We start from the raw sequence: 15,371 nt of genomic DNA, 5'->3' as shown, positions 1-15,371 counted from the left end.
CAATGGCTAGTTTGCATTCGGTTCGTTTAAAGGGGCTGCCCTTTTGTGGGTACTTCATTTTCGATGATGGCGGTTGAAGATTTTGGTTATGTTTTGTTTTGTCTACTAGATATCTTGCATGATGTGTAGTAGGCTAGGTTTGATGTGAATGTCTTGGGTGTTTTTTATTTGTTGGCTTACATATACGGGGCATGTCCTGTATATGAACTAGTGTGGAATTCATCCTCACTACTTGTACTTATTTGCGGTTTATAATAGATTCACCGGGGTAACCCTTTACCCAAAAAAACTTAACTATGTGGTTGTGTCGTGACGTAAAATGTAATGTTTAAATGACTTATGTTTAAAATATACTAAAATGTCCAACAATTAAATGCATCAATCGACAAGATATAAATGGGCACCAACTTCCATCACCACTACATTATATATTCCGCTGCGTCGTTTTCGGGGTGTGACAGAAGTTGGTATCAAAGCCAATGGTTCTTAGCGAACTAGATGTTTTCGGAGGAAAACACTAGACTTCAACCGAAGAATTTTGAGATTTAAAGTCCAAAATTCTCGAAGCCAAGATTTTTAAATAAATATGGAAAACTTTATCATGTATGAAAACCCTTATGTGTTTTTGTGCATACGTGATTTTCTGTTTATTTGGGCCTTAAGTGTTACCATTTATTTTGATCACACAATTACTTTGTACGGTTACGATATGTCACGTCTCGGCCTATAGAGCCATTAGTAGACCTGCTCATTGATACTGCCGAGCCTACACTTGAGATTCCTTCGCCTGTTATTACAGAATCGTTTGTTCTGATATTCGAGTCATGTGTTTTGCTACACCTCTTTTAGTCTACACTCGTCGTAGGAAGAGGACTCGACCCATTACAGAGATCACATCCACTTCGAGAGTTGAGATAGCTCCACTATGAAGAGGCAGAAAGGGGTTTGGGTCAATCGCTCTCACTGTGATTGTCAGTTCACCACGTTACGCGGAGGCGTGGAGACGATGAAGGACATAGAGGGACAGGTGGACAGGTGGAATGTAAAGAACCAAAAGCCTAAGGTTACTTATAGGCCGGTGGTAAAACCAAAGTCAAGCCAGGGTAATGTAGGACCGAATCAGAAAAAAGATTGAAACTTCAAATCCTTTTGATGTATTGATTGAGGAGACTAGTAATATGGTTGATGAATAGGGGGGAGGAGCCAACTCACGAGCAAGAGTACAATCAAAAGGAAAGAACCAGAATACTGATGAGGAGATGATGACCGATGACACTGATGTCGATAATCTTCTGGCTGATATTCCAAAATATATGGAAACTAAGATCGCAAATAATTCTGAGGGTGCAAGCACACCCGGTTCAATGGGTGTTAATGGGTAGTATCGCTTCTTGGAACATTAGGGGGTTGAACCGCTCCCTCAAACAGAAGGAGGTTCGTCAGATAGTTGTGGATAATCATGTTCAAGTGTGTGCTATTATGGAGACCCATGTCGACACGTCAAATGTTCCAAAGGTCTGTCAGAAAGTATTTAGCTCGTGGCTTTGGAACTCAAATGCTAGTTGTTGTTTAAAAGGGACTCGGATCATGCTGGGGTGGGATCCGAATATGGATGATGTTATGGTCCTCTCGCAAACTGACCAGGTGATTCATACTCAAGTGATGTTTAAACTTGATAGAAAATCCTTATTTTGCACGTTTGTTTATGCGGATAACAATTATAGAAATCGAAGGGATTTATGGAACAATTTGTGTGCTCATAGCTCTATTATGAAAGACAAGCCGTGGGTAATTATGGGAGATTTCAATGCCTCCTTATCTCATGATGATTCGAGTTCAGGTTCATCTATTTATAGCATTGGAACCCGTGAATTTAGAGAGTGTGTTAATTCTATTGATGTGTTCGATGTTAATAGCACAGGGGTACATTACACATGGTCGAACAATCAGCATAGGGGAGGTATTATCTTTAAAAAATTGGACCGATTTATGAGCAATATAAATCTAGTTGCTGAGTTTCCTAACGCTGGAGCTTATTTCCACGCGTTTCGGGTTTCCGACCACGCTCCTTGCATTTTGAAATTGCCAACTGTTGCCAGAGAAAAACCAAGACCGTTTAAATTCGTAAATCTAATTGCTGAAAAGCATGGTTTTCTGGAAGCTATTAATCAGATCTGGGAAAAAGAGATTACAGGTTTTCGTATGTACCAGGTTGTTATGAAGCTAAAGTTACTTAAAACTCCATTACGGAAACTCTTCTTTCAACAAGGAAATCTGCATGAGAATGTAAAGAAGGCAAGGAAGGACCTTGATGACTGTCAGCTTGTTATGGATCAGGATCCGGCAAATGTGGAGGTTCTAGCAAAGCATAGTATTCTTCTTAAAAATTATAAAGAGGCCATTCATGATGAAGCTGTTTTTTTACAACAAAAATCGAAAGTTGATTGGTTAACGCTTGGGGATTCTAACACCAAATATTTTCATAACGTTGTGAAAGCCAAAAATCACCGAAGCCGAATCTGGTTAATTCGTGACGCGGACGGGATTTTGCATGAAGGGGGGCAGCGGCTTTAGCTTTGGTTAACCATTACTCGAATTTTTTCGGGAATGTGGGCCAAGTTGTTTGCAGGCCAAATATGAACTTATTTCGGAATAAGTTGACGATAGTGAAAGCAAATAATATGGTCCGTAGAGTAACTGAAGATGAAATAAAAGATGCTATGTTCTCAATTGCAGGAAATAAGGCTCCTGGTCCGGATGGGTATACATCGGTGTTTTTTAAAAAAGCGTGGGATGTGGTTGGGAAAGATGTCTGTTTAGCGATTCAAGAATTTTTTCAGAATGGAAATGTGACATTTGTGCTTGTAATCATTGTAAACAGTTCGGTTATCAATGAAATAAAGTTATTTGATCCCTATGCTTGCTTCTTTATGTTTAATGTTTTTCATGTTTTGGCTTTTATTCGATTTCAAACTCTATATTGCTTTCTGGAGGATTATATGCAAACTGGTACGAAAACGTAATCAGTTATATGCAACAAATACTCCGGAACATCAATTTATGCTTAACATACCTTAAATAACCTTTACATAACTTAGAAATAAGTTTCGAAGGCTTTGGTATGGCAAAATTCAGTTAATTCGCTTACAGGGACTAAAATTGACAAACTGCGAAAGTATGCCGATTTGAACTGTAACGAACATTCCGGAACATGATCATAAGTTAAACACACCTTAAATATCCTTTACATAGCTTAGAAATAGGCTTTGAGGGGTTCGGTGTGCTAAAATAAACTTTATGCTCATTCAGGGACTAAAAGTGTCAAAAAGTGCATAAGTTTGCACTTTCGCGCATATCTTACATTCTGATTTACTTCCGGACATCCAAAAATTTATGTAAGCATTAAAATATTATGTTTTAATGTTTGGCATGAGAAAAATCCATTCGTCGCGCAATTTGGATCGTTTTTCGCGCTTATGCGCATTCCGTCGTAATTAAGCGAACATCGCGATCGTACGACCAAACGAACTGACATCCGAGATATTTTTGAGCATGTTTTGAGTCCCCTATACTTTAACTTCATTTTAGAGCCTTGAAATGAGGTTAACGGGGCTTAAACGTGTCAAAAATGGGCCAAAACGCATGTTTCTAAGCTGCAGGGACCAAAACTGACAAATCTGTCAAAGTTTGCTCAGGCGGGGCGCGTAAGGATTCCCCCAAACTTTAGGCGGGCCGCGTGAGGTCCTCAGATACGAAAAATTGTTGAAAACAGCTATATGCAGCTGTCTTGCACCTCTAAACCCATTGCAAATGGTATTTTCAAATCAGGGGACTGAAATAATGGGCTCAAATGGTTTTTAAAAACTATGGGTACACATGGATGGCCAAGATCAAAGCACGCTTTGCGAGGAACGATCTTAACGGTTCACCAAATCCTATATATACCCCTCCATGTCTTGCCCATTTCCCTCACACTTGAATTCAGAGGTTGCTCTCTAAGTTGGGGTGCTTTGACACTTCATACCTGAGAGTACTCGGAATTCAATCTTGCGGGGACCCGTTGTAAGTATTCTTTCGTTCTTTTATTGCTTTTCGTGTCCGAAAGTCAAACTTTGTTTGACTTTCTGCATTGACCAGTTTATGGTCAATGCGAAGTTCGTTTGAACTTCATAACGTGAGCGTAATCACGTTGGTTATAGTCCCTAGCGACTATACCTACTGATTACCACGTTATCTAGGGTTAGGGACGAGTCGTAGTTTCGGTCAAAATGCGTTTTCTTGCGCATTTTGTAACCAAACTACTTTAGGGTATTAAAACCGTTTGTTTTAATACCAAAACCTGTTTTCTAAACATGTTCTAGCATGTTTAGCTCGTCGCTTTTAGTTTTGTGCTTGTTTAGGGTCGTAAGGGTAAGCGATCTAATCAATCGCTTATACTTACAAACCCGACCCATTTGGTCGATCATTAGGATCCGACCAAACACATTAGGTGACCATAGTGTATAGGGAATAACCTTTCAAGGTTATACCTTATGGTCACGCCGTTTAAGTAGTTGTATGATAGGTAATGTATGTGCCTTAGGTAAATTACCAAAATACCCTTTTTACACTAAAATTCATTTTAAACTTATGTAACATAACATCCCTAAGCATGCGTTCTTATGCTGGCTTATTCTTAAGAGGAAACTATGGACGCAGGATCGTATCTTGCAGTGGAATCGGAAGGTTCATGGTTCAATGAACCAGATGTGCTGTTTGTTATGTTATGCTAATCTTGAAACGCATGAACACCTATTCTTTCAATGTTCTTACTCGGATAAAGTGTGGAATCTTGTTCGAAGCAAAGTGGGTATGAACATGGTTGATGAGAGATGGGATGATATTGTTGAATGGTTGATCCCGAGAGCAAAATCCAGGGCTATCCGCATGGTGGCGAGCAGACTTGTGGTTGCAGCTTCGGCGTATGGTATATGGAGGGAAAGAAACGCTAGATTTTTTAGTAACCGGGTGAGGCCGCCAGAGCAGATTTCGGAAATCATTCTAGATACGGTGCGAACAAAATTAATCTCTTTCAAGTTTAAAGCTAATAATGACGTTAGAAGCTTCTTGGAAGAGTGGAAGATCGATGGGGTCGAGTTTTTTAATGAAGACTAGAGACTTGTAGCTAGTTTTCGTTTTGTCTTTGGTTGTTTTGGTTGTGGTTCTTGTTTCCTCTTTTGTGGTATGTCACGAAGAGAACTAGGGGGTGTGTTTTAGCCTTCCTACTTGTATTGTTTTGTTTATGTTATAAAATCACCGGGGTAACCCTTTACCCAAAAAAAACATAATTTTTGACACCTAAACTGATTTAGCAACAATATTAAGTGTGTTAAGGCATATCTTGCTTGTCATAGGGCTAGTTAGGCGTTTCAAGCGCGTTTTACGCAAACGACGCGTTAAAGTAGCATAAGCTACCTAAGCGGGTCGTATCGGGTCAAAAGCACTTAGGATAAGTTTCGTTTTAGTATGTAGGCTTTGTCAAACCATATTACATAAGTTCCCACACTTATTTGGTTTGCGAACCCTCGTACTACCCGATCCTCCGATAGGTCCGGTTATTAATGTAGGTGCCTTTATAGGTGCTGTTTGATTCCGTGATCTTCTAACATTGCTTGGTGGTTGTTCTACGACTTCTAAGCAATCTCAAGTGAGTACATAGTCCCCTCTTTTACTGTTTTTCAAACATTTTGGGGTGAAACACATGTGCCTACTTGTTACTTTCGTGCTTTCATGTTTTCTCATCATACACTTGCTATGTTCATTAAATACTTCGATTTACATGACATTTTATGCTACGTATGTTCGTTTAGCGCATACTTAGTACATTTATTTTACATGACATTTTCACGCTATGTATGTTCATCATACTTAGTGCATTTGTTTTACATGACATTTTCACGCTTACATTTTGGGTATGACATTTGGTTTGTTTAAGTGGGACAATATACATTCATTAACATTGATCACGCCGCTCGTTAGTAGGTAATGGTACCATAGGAATTGACAACTCCCGTTCCTGAAATCCTGGGTATGTTTGGATTGGAAGGAATGACCGAATTCGATTAAAACATTTTGACAGATAGACCTTTAATTTGTTTAAAGGTTTATCACCACAGTTGCAAGGCTTGAATGTATGCATTTTCACAATACCGCATAAATGTTTGTATTCATTATAGCATGCATTTTCCACAAAACATAGCGTTGATTTAAACCATGTTTTATTTCAATACCCTGTTTTGTGCATTTTTCCTATGGCTTAGTTGATACATATTTCACTAACCATACATTGACATTTTGATTACACATTACTTGATTGATATTTGACATAGACAATGTTGATATTGATATATATACATTTTGACATGGTTTTCACAATAACATTAGGAAAATGGTTTAGACATGGGCATCTTTCATTGGGTGGTTTATTTAAGTCATTCAACTTGGACTTAATCATTTTTCTTACAAATAACACATTTTTTCATAAGACATTGTTTTACAACACTGTTCGATAAATATATATACAAACTCATTTTATTTAGTTATTCATTTAACCTTACATTACTTTTTCACATATCATCTACTTTATCATCGCTTTTCAAATGATTTATAAAACAAAACATGTTACAAGGATCATGACTGACTTTGTTAAACAACCCTTTTCTAAAACCTAAGTCATGAATCCTATTTTCACAAAACCTATGTTACTCACTGGCATTTTTATGCTAACGTACTTTATTTTCACATGTGTTTCAGGAGCTAATGCATAGCTTGATCGTGATACGCTAGGGTGGACTTGGGCCTTAGTGACTTTAAAATAAAGCTAGTCTCATTAAAACATGTTATGTACTCTATGTTTCAGTTATTTCAAGACAATGTACCTCTTTTATTGATAAATAAAATATAACTTTAAATGCCATGGTTGTGAAACAATAATTCTGTTACAACACTCCCCGACGTTTCCGCCACGATTTGATGTTTTACGTGGTCGGGGTGTGACAGAAGAGTTGGTATCAGAGCCAATGGTTATAGGGAATTAGGTTATTAGTAATGCTTTGACCTAGACTATAACCTTTCTAGGACCCCAACACAAGTTGTCTTGTGTTTAGATTTTAAAACATGCACTTCACTTATCCTTAGGTGATCATCAAAACAAGAACCCAGATTTCTAAAACGATTTCTGAAAAACAATCCTCTATTTTTTTTTTTCAAATGATCTATTTTATTGTTTTGAACCCTTCTGACTTTTCAAATTGATTTTGGAAATTTATCATTTGCTTTAATGATTCTTTTGGCCTTGTGCCTTTCGAGTTTTCAAAATCTCGTCAAAGTTTGGGTCTAAATGATGTGAACACGTGCAAACTGGAAGGGTGAATGCCTGTACCCTGAGTTTTCTGTCTAAGGCTAGAGTGTTCGTACAAATCCACATAATCGGACCAGTCACTCTTACCTGGGAACTCTTGGGGTGAGTGTTCACTTATAGGCGAGCATGTCTTCGTTAAGCATTGTTTATGGATCCATTTACTTTGATTAGTCACTGTGCGTCATTTGTTTGCTTTGTGATACGGACAAATGACCACCATCCTTGCTTTGTTGATTTTGTTTCATCTCATTCTTTTCATCTAATCATCTCACTCGTTTCCTCTCGTGTTTTCCTCTTTTCTTTAGCATGCCTCCTCGACGCGAAAATCAGCTACCCAATGCCGAACTGGCGGAAATCATCGCACAGCATATGGCTGCGGCGTTCCCGAATCTTATTGCTCAGTTTAACCAAGCAAACGTCAATCAGAACTCTCCTTGTAACTTTAAGAGTTTCAATTCGGCTAAACCACTCAAGTTCAGTGGTACCGAAGGAGCAACTGGGCTTCTTCAATGGTTTGAGAGCATTGAGAATACTTTTCGTCATGTTCAGTGTCCTGATAATCGCAAGGTCGAGTTTGCTTCAAGTGTCTTTCAGAAGAGGGCGTTGACATGGTGGAACGGGGTTATGAGAGATCGAGGTGCTGAAGTCGCTTTAGCGCAAACATGGGCTGAGCTAAGGACTCTCATGATGAGTGAGTTCTGTCCTCGTCATGAGCTACGAAAGTTGGAAAGGGAGTTTGACAATCTGAAACAGGTTAGTGGTGAGCACCGGGCGTACACTGATAGATATGAAGAGTTGAGTTTGCTATGCCCAACAATGGTCACCCCACTTGACAAAGCTATCGAAAGATACATCGATGGTCTACCTGATTCTGTGCAAGACATTGTTACTGGGAGTAAACCTACCACTGTCCGTCAGGCCATTGAGTTAGCTGCGACATTAACAGAATCGCAGGTCAGAAAGGGGAAATTGCATAGGAAGGGTGACAAGGGTAAGAAGCACGATTCTGACAAAGGGGATAGCAAGAAAGGTAAGAAAGGGAAGGATTCTGGCTCATCAAGGGGCTCTAGGAAGCGAAAGGCTTCCCAAAATTTTGCAATCACTGCCCAACAGAACCAGGCAGCTCCCAATCAGCCAGCGCAGCCTCCCGCGAAGAAACGGTATGAAGGGAATGCACCTTTGTGCAATAGGTGCAATAGTCATCATCAGCAACAACTCCCGTGTCGTTTCTGTACCAGCTGTGGGAAGTCAGGTCATCTTGCAGAAGTTTGTCGTTTTGCTCGAAATCAGGTAGCTCAACCACCTGTTCAACAGCAAGCTGCACGACCTCACTACCCTCCCGGCTCATGCTTTAATTGCGGAGACCTGACTCATTATCGAAACCAGTGTCCAAGGCTGGTTAATGCAAATCCAGTTCAGGCTCAGGCTCGTGGACGAGCTTTCAATATGAATGCTGTTGAGGCGCAGGCAGACAACGAAGTGGTGAACGGTACGTTCTTAGTTAATAATCAACCTGCGTCTGTTCTTTTTGATTCAGGGGCCGATAAAAGTTTTGTGTCTTTATCTTTCGAACCATTGCTTCGCGTGTCTAGAACAAAACTAGGTAAGCCTTTAACTGTTGAAGTTGCGAATGGTGAACCCATTGTTCTTAATTCCATTCTTCGCAACTGTCAATTAAACCTTAGCAACCATCTTTTTCCTATCGACCTCACGCCTATGCGTCTTGGAAGTTTCGACATTATTGTGGGTATGGATTGGTTAGCCAAGCATCGCGCAGAGGTAGTTTGTTTCGAGAAGATCGTTCGTGTGCCGCTCCCGTCAGGTGAGATCCTACAGGTTCGTGGTGAGAAACCTGTTAGTAGCCTCAAGCTTATGTCTTGTTCTCAAGCTCGGAAGTATCTGCGAAAGAACTATGTGGCCTTCTTGGCACATGTTACGGCAGATAAAGACCAAGGTAAGTCTATTCAAGATATCCCTGTTGTTCGGGATTATCCGGAGCTGTTTCCTGAAGAATTACCTGGTCTACCCCCAGCACGCCAAGTCGAGTTCCATATCGATCTTGTACCTGGTGCAAATCCTATTGCTAGAGCTCCGTATCGCCTTGCACCGTCTGAGATGCAAGAGCTATCTAAGCAGCTTCAGGAACTTTCTGACAAAGGTTTTATCCGTCCTAGCTTTTCTCCTTGGGGTGCTCCCGTTCTCTTTGTCAAGAAGAAGGATGGATCCTTCAGAATGTGTATCGATTATCGTGAGCTGAATAAGCTTACCATCAAGAATCGATATCCCCTACCTCGCATTGATGATCTCTTTGACCAATTACAGGGTGCTACTTGCTTTTCGAAGATTGATCTTCGTTCTGGGTATCATCAACTTCGTGTGCATGAAGAGGATATTCCCAAAACAGCATTCCGCACTCGATATGGGCATTATGAGTTCACAGTCATGCCATTCGGTTTGACCAATGCTCCTGCTGTTTTCATGGACTTGATGAATAGGGTCTGCAAGCCTTATTTAGATAAGTTCATCATCGTTTTCATTGATGATATCTTGATTTATTCTAAGACGCGAGCTGATCACGAGCAACATCTTCGTCTTACTCTGGAACTCCTAAAGAAAGAACAACTTTTTGCCAAATTCTCCAAGTGCGAATTTTGGATTAAGGAAGTTCAATTTTTGGGACATATTGTCAACGAACAAGGTATTCATGTAGATCCCTCCAAGATCAGTGCGATTAAGGATTGGGATACGCCAACTACTCCTACTGAGGTTCGTTCTTTTCTTGGTCTTGCGGGTTACTACCGCCGCTTCATTAAAAACTTCTCGAAGATTGCAGTTCCCCTAACTGCTCTAACTCAGAAAAACAAACCCTTTGAATGGGGTTCTAAGCAAGAAGAAGCGTTTCAGACCTTGAAGCAGAAGCTTTGTGATGCACCTATTCTAACTCTGCCTGAGGGCAACGATGATTTTGTTGTCTACTGTGATGCATCGAAATTGGGTCTTGGCTGTGTTCTAATGCAAAGGAACAAAGTCATAGCCTACGCATCTAGACAATTGAAGGTACATGAGAGAAACTACACCACTCATGATCTCGAGTTGGGTGCAGTTGTCTTTGCTCTCAAAATATGGAGACACTATTTGTACGGTACAAAATGCGTGGTTTTCACTGACCACAAAAGTCTCCAGCACATCTTTAATCAAAAAGAACTCAACATGAGGCAAAGACGTTGGGTCGAACTCCTAAACGACTATGATTGCGAAATTCGCTACCATCCTGGTAAAGCGAATGTTGTGGCTGACGCATTAAGTCGTAAGGAACGTACTATGCTTCATTGTGTTCGTGTTCAATCTGCTATTCAAGCTCGGTCCGATATCCAAGCGCGCATTTCTCAGGCTCAGCATGCTTGTGTTTCACAAGACTTGATGGGTAAGGAATTACCCTATCACATTAAGCCTGATCTTGTTCTGAAGGAAGATGGATCGTATTATTTCATGGACCGTTTGTGGGTCCCAAGCCAAGATGATCTTCGTGCCTTGCTTATGGATGAGGCCCATAAGTCTCGTTATTCTATCCATCCTGGCTCAGACAAAATGTATAAGGATCTTCGTACTCAGTATTGGTGGCCTGGTATGAAGAAAGACATTGCCTTGTACGTTTCAAAGTGCCTTACTTGTCTCAAGGTTAAGGCTGAACACCAGCATCCTCATGGTCTTTTGGAGCAACCTGAGATCCCAGTTTGGAAATGGGAAAACATTGCTATGGATCTCATTACTAAACTTCCGCGCACTAAGAAAGGTCACGATGCCATCTGGGTAATTGTGGACCGTCTTACTAAATCAGCGCATTTCTTGCCAATCCGTGAGGATTTTTCTGCTGAAGATTTGGCTAAAATCTACGTGGATGAAATTGTATCTCGACATGGTGTTCCTTTGAACATTATTTCGGACAGGGATGCTCGTTTCTCTTCTCGATTTTGGAGAACCATGCAATCTGCTATGGGGACCCAACTCAATCTGAGCACAGCTTATCATCCACAAACTGATGGCCAAACTGAAAGAACAATCCAGACTCTGGAGGATATGCTTAGAGCTTGTGTGATCGACTTCAGTGGTAGTTGGGATTCACATCTTCCATTGATTGAATTCTCCTACAACAACAGTTATCACTCCAGCATCAACATGGCTCCTTTCGAGGCTCTCTATGGTCGAAAATGTCGTTCACCAGTCTGCTGGAATGAGATAGGTGAGGCTCAGATTACTGGACCTGACCTCATTCTGGAAACAACTGACAAGGTTAAGAAAGTTCGTGATAACTTACAGGCAGCTCGAAGCCGTCAAAAGAGTTACGCGGACCTAAAACGCAAGCCCTTGGATTTTCAAGTCGGTGATCGTGTATTACTTAAGGTCTCACCTTGGAAAGGTGTGATCAGATTTGGAAAGAAAGGAAAACTTGCACCTAGATACGTTGGACCATTCCAGATCGTTGAAAGAATCGGTAAGGTAGCCTACAGACTTCAATTGCCTCCTGAACTTGGAAATGTTCATCCAACTTTCCACGTATCCAACCTCAAAAGGTGCTTAGCTGATGAGAACCTCCACATACCACTTGACGAAATTCGTGTTGATAAAACACTACATTTTGTTGAGAAACCTGTGGAAATTATGGATCGTGAAGTCAAATGGCTTAAACGCAAGCGCATTCCGTTGGTTAAAGTTCGCTGGGAATCTAAACGTGGACCTGAGTTTACTTGGGAACGTGAAGATCAAATGAAGGCGAAGTATCCACATCTATTCCCACGAGTTTCCTCTAAACGAATTTCGGGACGAAATTCCCACAAGTAGGGGAGACTGTGACATTTGTGCTTGTAATCATTGTAAACAGTTCGGTTATCAATGAAATAAAGTTATTTGATCCCTATGCTTGCTTCTTTATGTTTAATGTTTTTCATGTTTTGGCTTTTATTCGATTTCAAACTCTATATTGCTTTCTGGAGGATTATATGCAAACTGGTACGAAAACGTAATCAGTTATATGCAACAAATACTCCGGAACATCAATTTATGCTTAACATACCTTAAATAACCTTTACATAACTTAGAAATAAGTTTCGAAGGCTTTGGTATGGCAAAATTCAGTTAATTCGCTTACAGGGACTAAAATTGACAAACTGCGAAAGTATGCCGATTTGAACTGTAACGAACATTCCGGAACATGATCATAAGTTAAACACACCTTAAATATCCTTTACATAGCTTAGAAATAGGCTTTGAGGGGTTCGGTGTGCTAAAATAAACTTTATGCTCATTCAGGGACTAAAAGTGTCAAAAAGTGCATAAGTTTGCACTTTCGCGCATATCTTACATTCTGATTTACTTCCGGACATCCAAAAATTTATGTAAGCATTAAAATATTATGTTTTAATGTTTGGCATGAGAAAAATCCATTCGTCGCGCAATTTGGATCGTTTTTCGCGCTTATGCGCATTCCGTCGTAATTAAGCGAACATCGCGATCGTACGACCAAACGAACTGACATCCGAGATATTTTTGAGCATGTTTTGAGTCCCCTATACTTTAACTTCATTTTAGAGCCTTGAAATGAGGTTAACGGGGCTTAAACGTGTCAAAAATGGGCCAAAACGCATGTTTCTAAGCTGCAGGGACCAAAACTGACAAATCTGTCAAAGTTTGCTCAGGCGGGGCGCGTAAGGATTCCCCCAAACTTTAGGCGGGCCGCGTGAGGTCCTCAGATACGAAAAATTGTTGAAAACAGCTATATGCAGCTGTCTTGCACCTCTAAACCCATTGCAAATGGTATTTTCAAATCAGGGGACTGAAATAATGGGCTCAAATGGTTTTTAAAAACTATGGGTACACATGGATGGCCAAGATCAAAGCACGCTTTGCGAGGAACGATCTTAACGGTTCACCAAATCCTATATATACCCCTCCATGTCTTGCCCATTTCCCTCACACTTGAATTCAGAGGTTGCTCTCTAAGTTGGGGTGCTTTGACACTTCATACCTGAGAGTACTCGGAATTCAATCTTGCGGGGACCCGTTGTAAGTATTCTTTCGTTCTTTTATTGCTTTTCGTGTCCGAAAGTCAAACTTTGTTTGACTTTCTGCATTGACCAGTTTATGGTCAATGCGAAGTTCGTTTGAACTTCATAACGTGAGCGTAATCACGTTGGTTATAGTCCCTAGCGACTATACCTACTGATTACCACGTTATCTAGGGTTAGGGACGAGTCGTAGTTTCGGTCAAAATGCGTTTTCTTGCGCATTTTGTAACCAAACTACTTTAGGGTATTAAAACCGTTTGTTTTAATACCAAAACCTGTTTTCTAAACATGTTCTAGCATGTTTAGCTCGTCGCTTTTAGTTTTGTGCTTGTTTAGGGTCGTAAGGGTAAGCGATCTAATCAATCGCTTATACTTACAAACCCGACCCATTTGGTCGATCATTAGGATCCGACCAAACACATTAGGTGACCATAGTGTATAGGGAATAACCTTTCAAGGTTATACCTTATGGTCACGCCGTTTAAGTAGTTGTATGATAGGTAATGTATGTGCCTTAGGTAAATTACCAAAATACCCTTTTTACACTAAAATTCATTTTAAACTTATGTAACATAATTTTTGACACCTAAACTGATTTAGCAACAATATTAAGTGTGTTAAGGCATATCTTGCTTGTCATAGGGCTAGTTAGGCGTTTCAAGCGCGTTTTACGCAAACGACGCGTTAAAGTAGCATAAGCTACCTAAGCGGGTCGTATCGGGTCAAAAGCACTTAGGATAAGTTTCGTTTTAGTATGTAGGCTTTGTCAAACCATATTACATAAGTTCCCACACTTATTTGGTTTGCGAACCCTCGTACTACCCGATCCTCCGATAGGTCCGGTTATTAATGTAGGTGCCTTTATAGGTGCTGTTTGATTCCGTGATCTTCTAACATTGCTTGGTGGTTGTTCTACGACTTCTAAGCAATCTCAAGTGAGTACATAGTCCCCTCTTTTACTGTTTTTCAAACATTTTGGGGTGAAACACATGTGCCTACTTGTTACTTTCGTGCTTTCATGTTTTCTCATCATACACTTGCTATGTTCATTAAATACTTCGATTTACATGACATTTTATGCTACGTATGTTCGTTTAGCGCATACTTAGTACATTTATTTTACATGACATTTTCACGCTATGTATGTTCATCATACTTAGTGCATTTGTTTTACATGACATTTTCACGCTTACATTTTGGGTATGACATTTGGTTTGTTTAAGTGGGACAATATACATTCATTAACATTGATCACGCCGCTCGTTAGTAGGTAATGGTACCATAGGAATTGACAACTCCCGTTCCTGAAATCCTGGGTATGTTTGGATTGGAAGGAATGACCGAATTCGATTAAAACATTTTGACAGATAGACCTTTAATTTGTTTAAAGGTTTATCACCACAGTTGCAAGGCTTGAATGTATGCATTTTCACAATACCGCATAAATGTTTGTATTCATTATAGCATGCATTTTCCACAAAACATAGCGTTGATTTAAACCATGTTTTATTTCAATACCCTGTTTTGTGCATTTTTCCTATGGCTTAGTTGATACATATTTCACTAACCATACATTGACATTTTGATTACACATTACTTGATTGATATTTGACATAGACAATGTTCATATTGATATATATACATTTTGACATGGTTTTCACAATAACATTAGGCAAATGGTTTAGACATGGGCATCTTTCATTGGGTGGTTTATTTAAGTCATTCAACTTGGACTTAATCATTTTTCTTACAAATAACACATTTTTTCATAAGACATTGTTTTACAACACTGTTCGATAAATATATATACAAACTCATTTTATTTAGTTATTCATTTAACCTTACATTACTTTTTCACATATCATCTACTTTATCATCGCTTTTCAAATGATTTATAAAACAAAACATGT

At 39.8% G+C, this 15,371-nt stretch overlaps 2 protein-coding genes across 2 annotated transcripts; both read left to right on the top strand.

The window, feature by feature from the left end:
• The first annotated feature begins 1,479 nt into the window (after nt 1–1,479).
• Nucleotides 1,480–2,574, top strand: LOC110914556. The gene has a single exon (XM_022159344.1). It carries the CDS (start codon nt 1,480–1,482, stop codon nt 2,572–2,574), a length of 1,095 nt encoding a protein of 364 aa, XP_022015036.1.
• A 107-nt stretch (nt 2,575–2,681) lies between these two features.
• LOC110914555 lies at nt 2,682–5,154 on the top strand. Its single transcript, XM_022159342.1, has 2 exons — nt 2,682–2,864; nt 4,699–5,154. The coding sequence occupies exons 1-2, from the start codon at nt 2,682–2,684 to the stop codon at nt 5,152–5,154; spliced, it is 639 nt and encodes a 212-aa protein (XP_022015034.1).
• Nucleotides 5,155–15,371: the final 10,217 nt, after the last annotated feature.

Source organism: Helianthus annuus, chromosome 15, assembly GCF_002127325.2.
Source record: "Helianthus annuus cultivar XRQ/B chromosome 15, HanXRQr2.0-SUNRISE, whole genome shotgun sequence".
Lineage (NCBI taxonomy): Eukaryota > Viridiplantae > Streptophyta > Magnoliopsida > Asterales > Asteraceae > Helianthus > Helianthus annuus.
This window is presented reverse-complemented; position numbering and strand designations above follow the sequence as displayed.

What these genes read in the sequence shown, in the direction of transcription:
- LOC110914556 (XM_022159344.1), top strand. Translation starts at nt 1,480, where the DNA reads ATGGAGACCCATGTCGACACGTCAAATGTTCCAAAGGTCTGTCAGAAA.
- LOC110914555 (XM_022159342.1), top strand. Translation starts at nt 2,682, where the DNA reads ATGGTCCGTAGAGTAACTGAAGATGAAATAAAAGATGCTATGTTCTCA. An exon ending in GAAATGTGACATTTGTGCTT is followed by an intron (nt 2,865 to 4,698) that starts GTAATCATTGTA and finishes CTATGGACGCAG; the next exon opens with GATCGTATCTTGCAGTGGAA.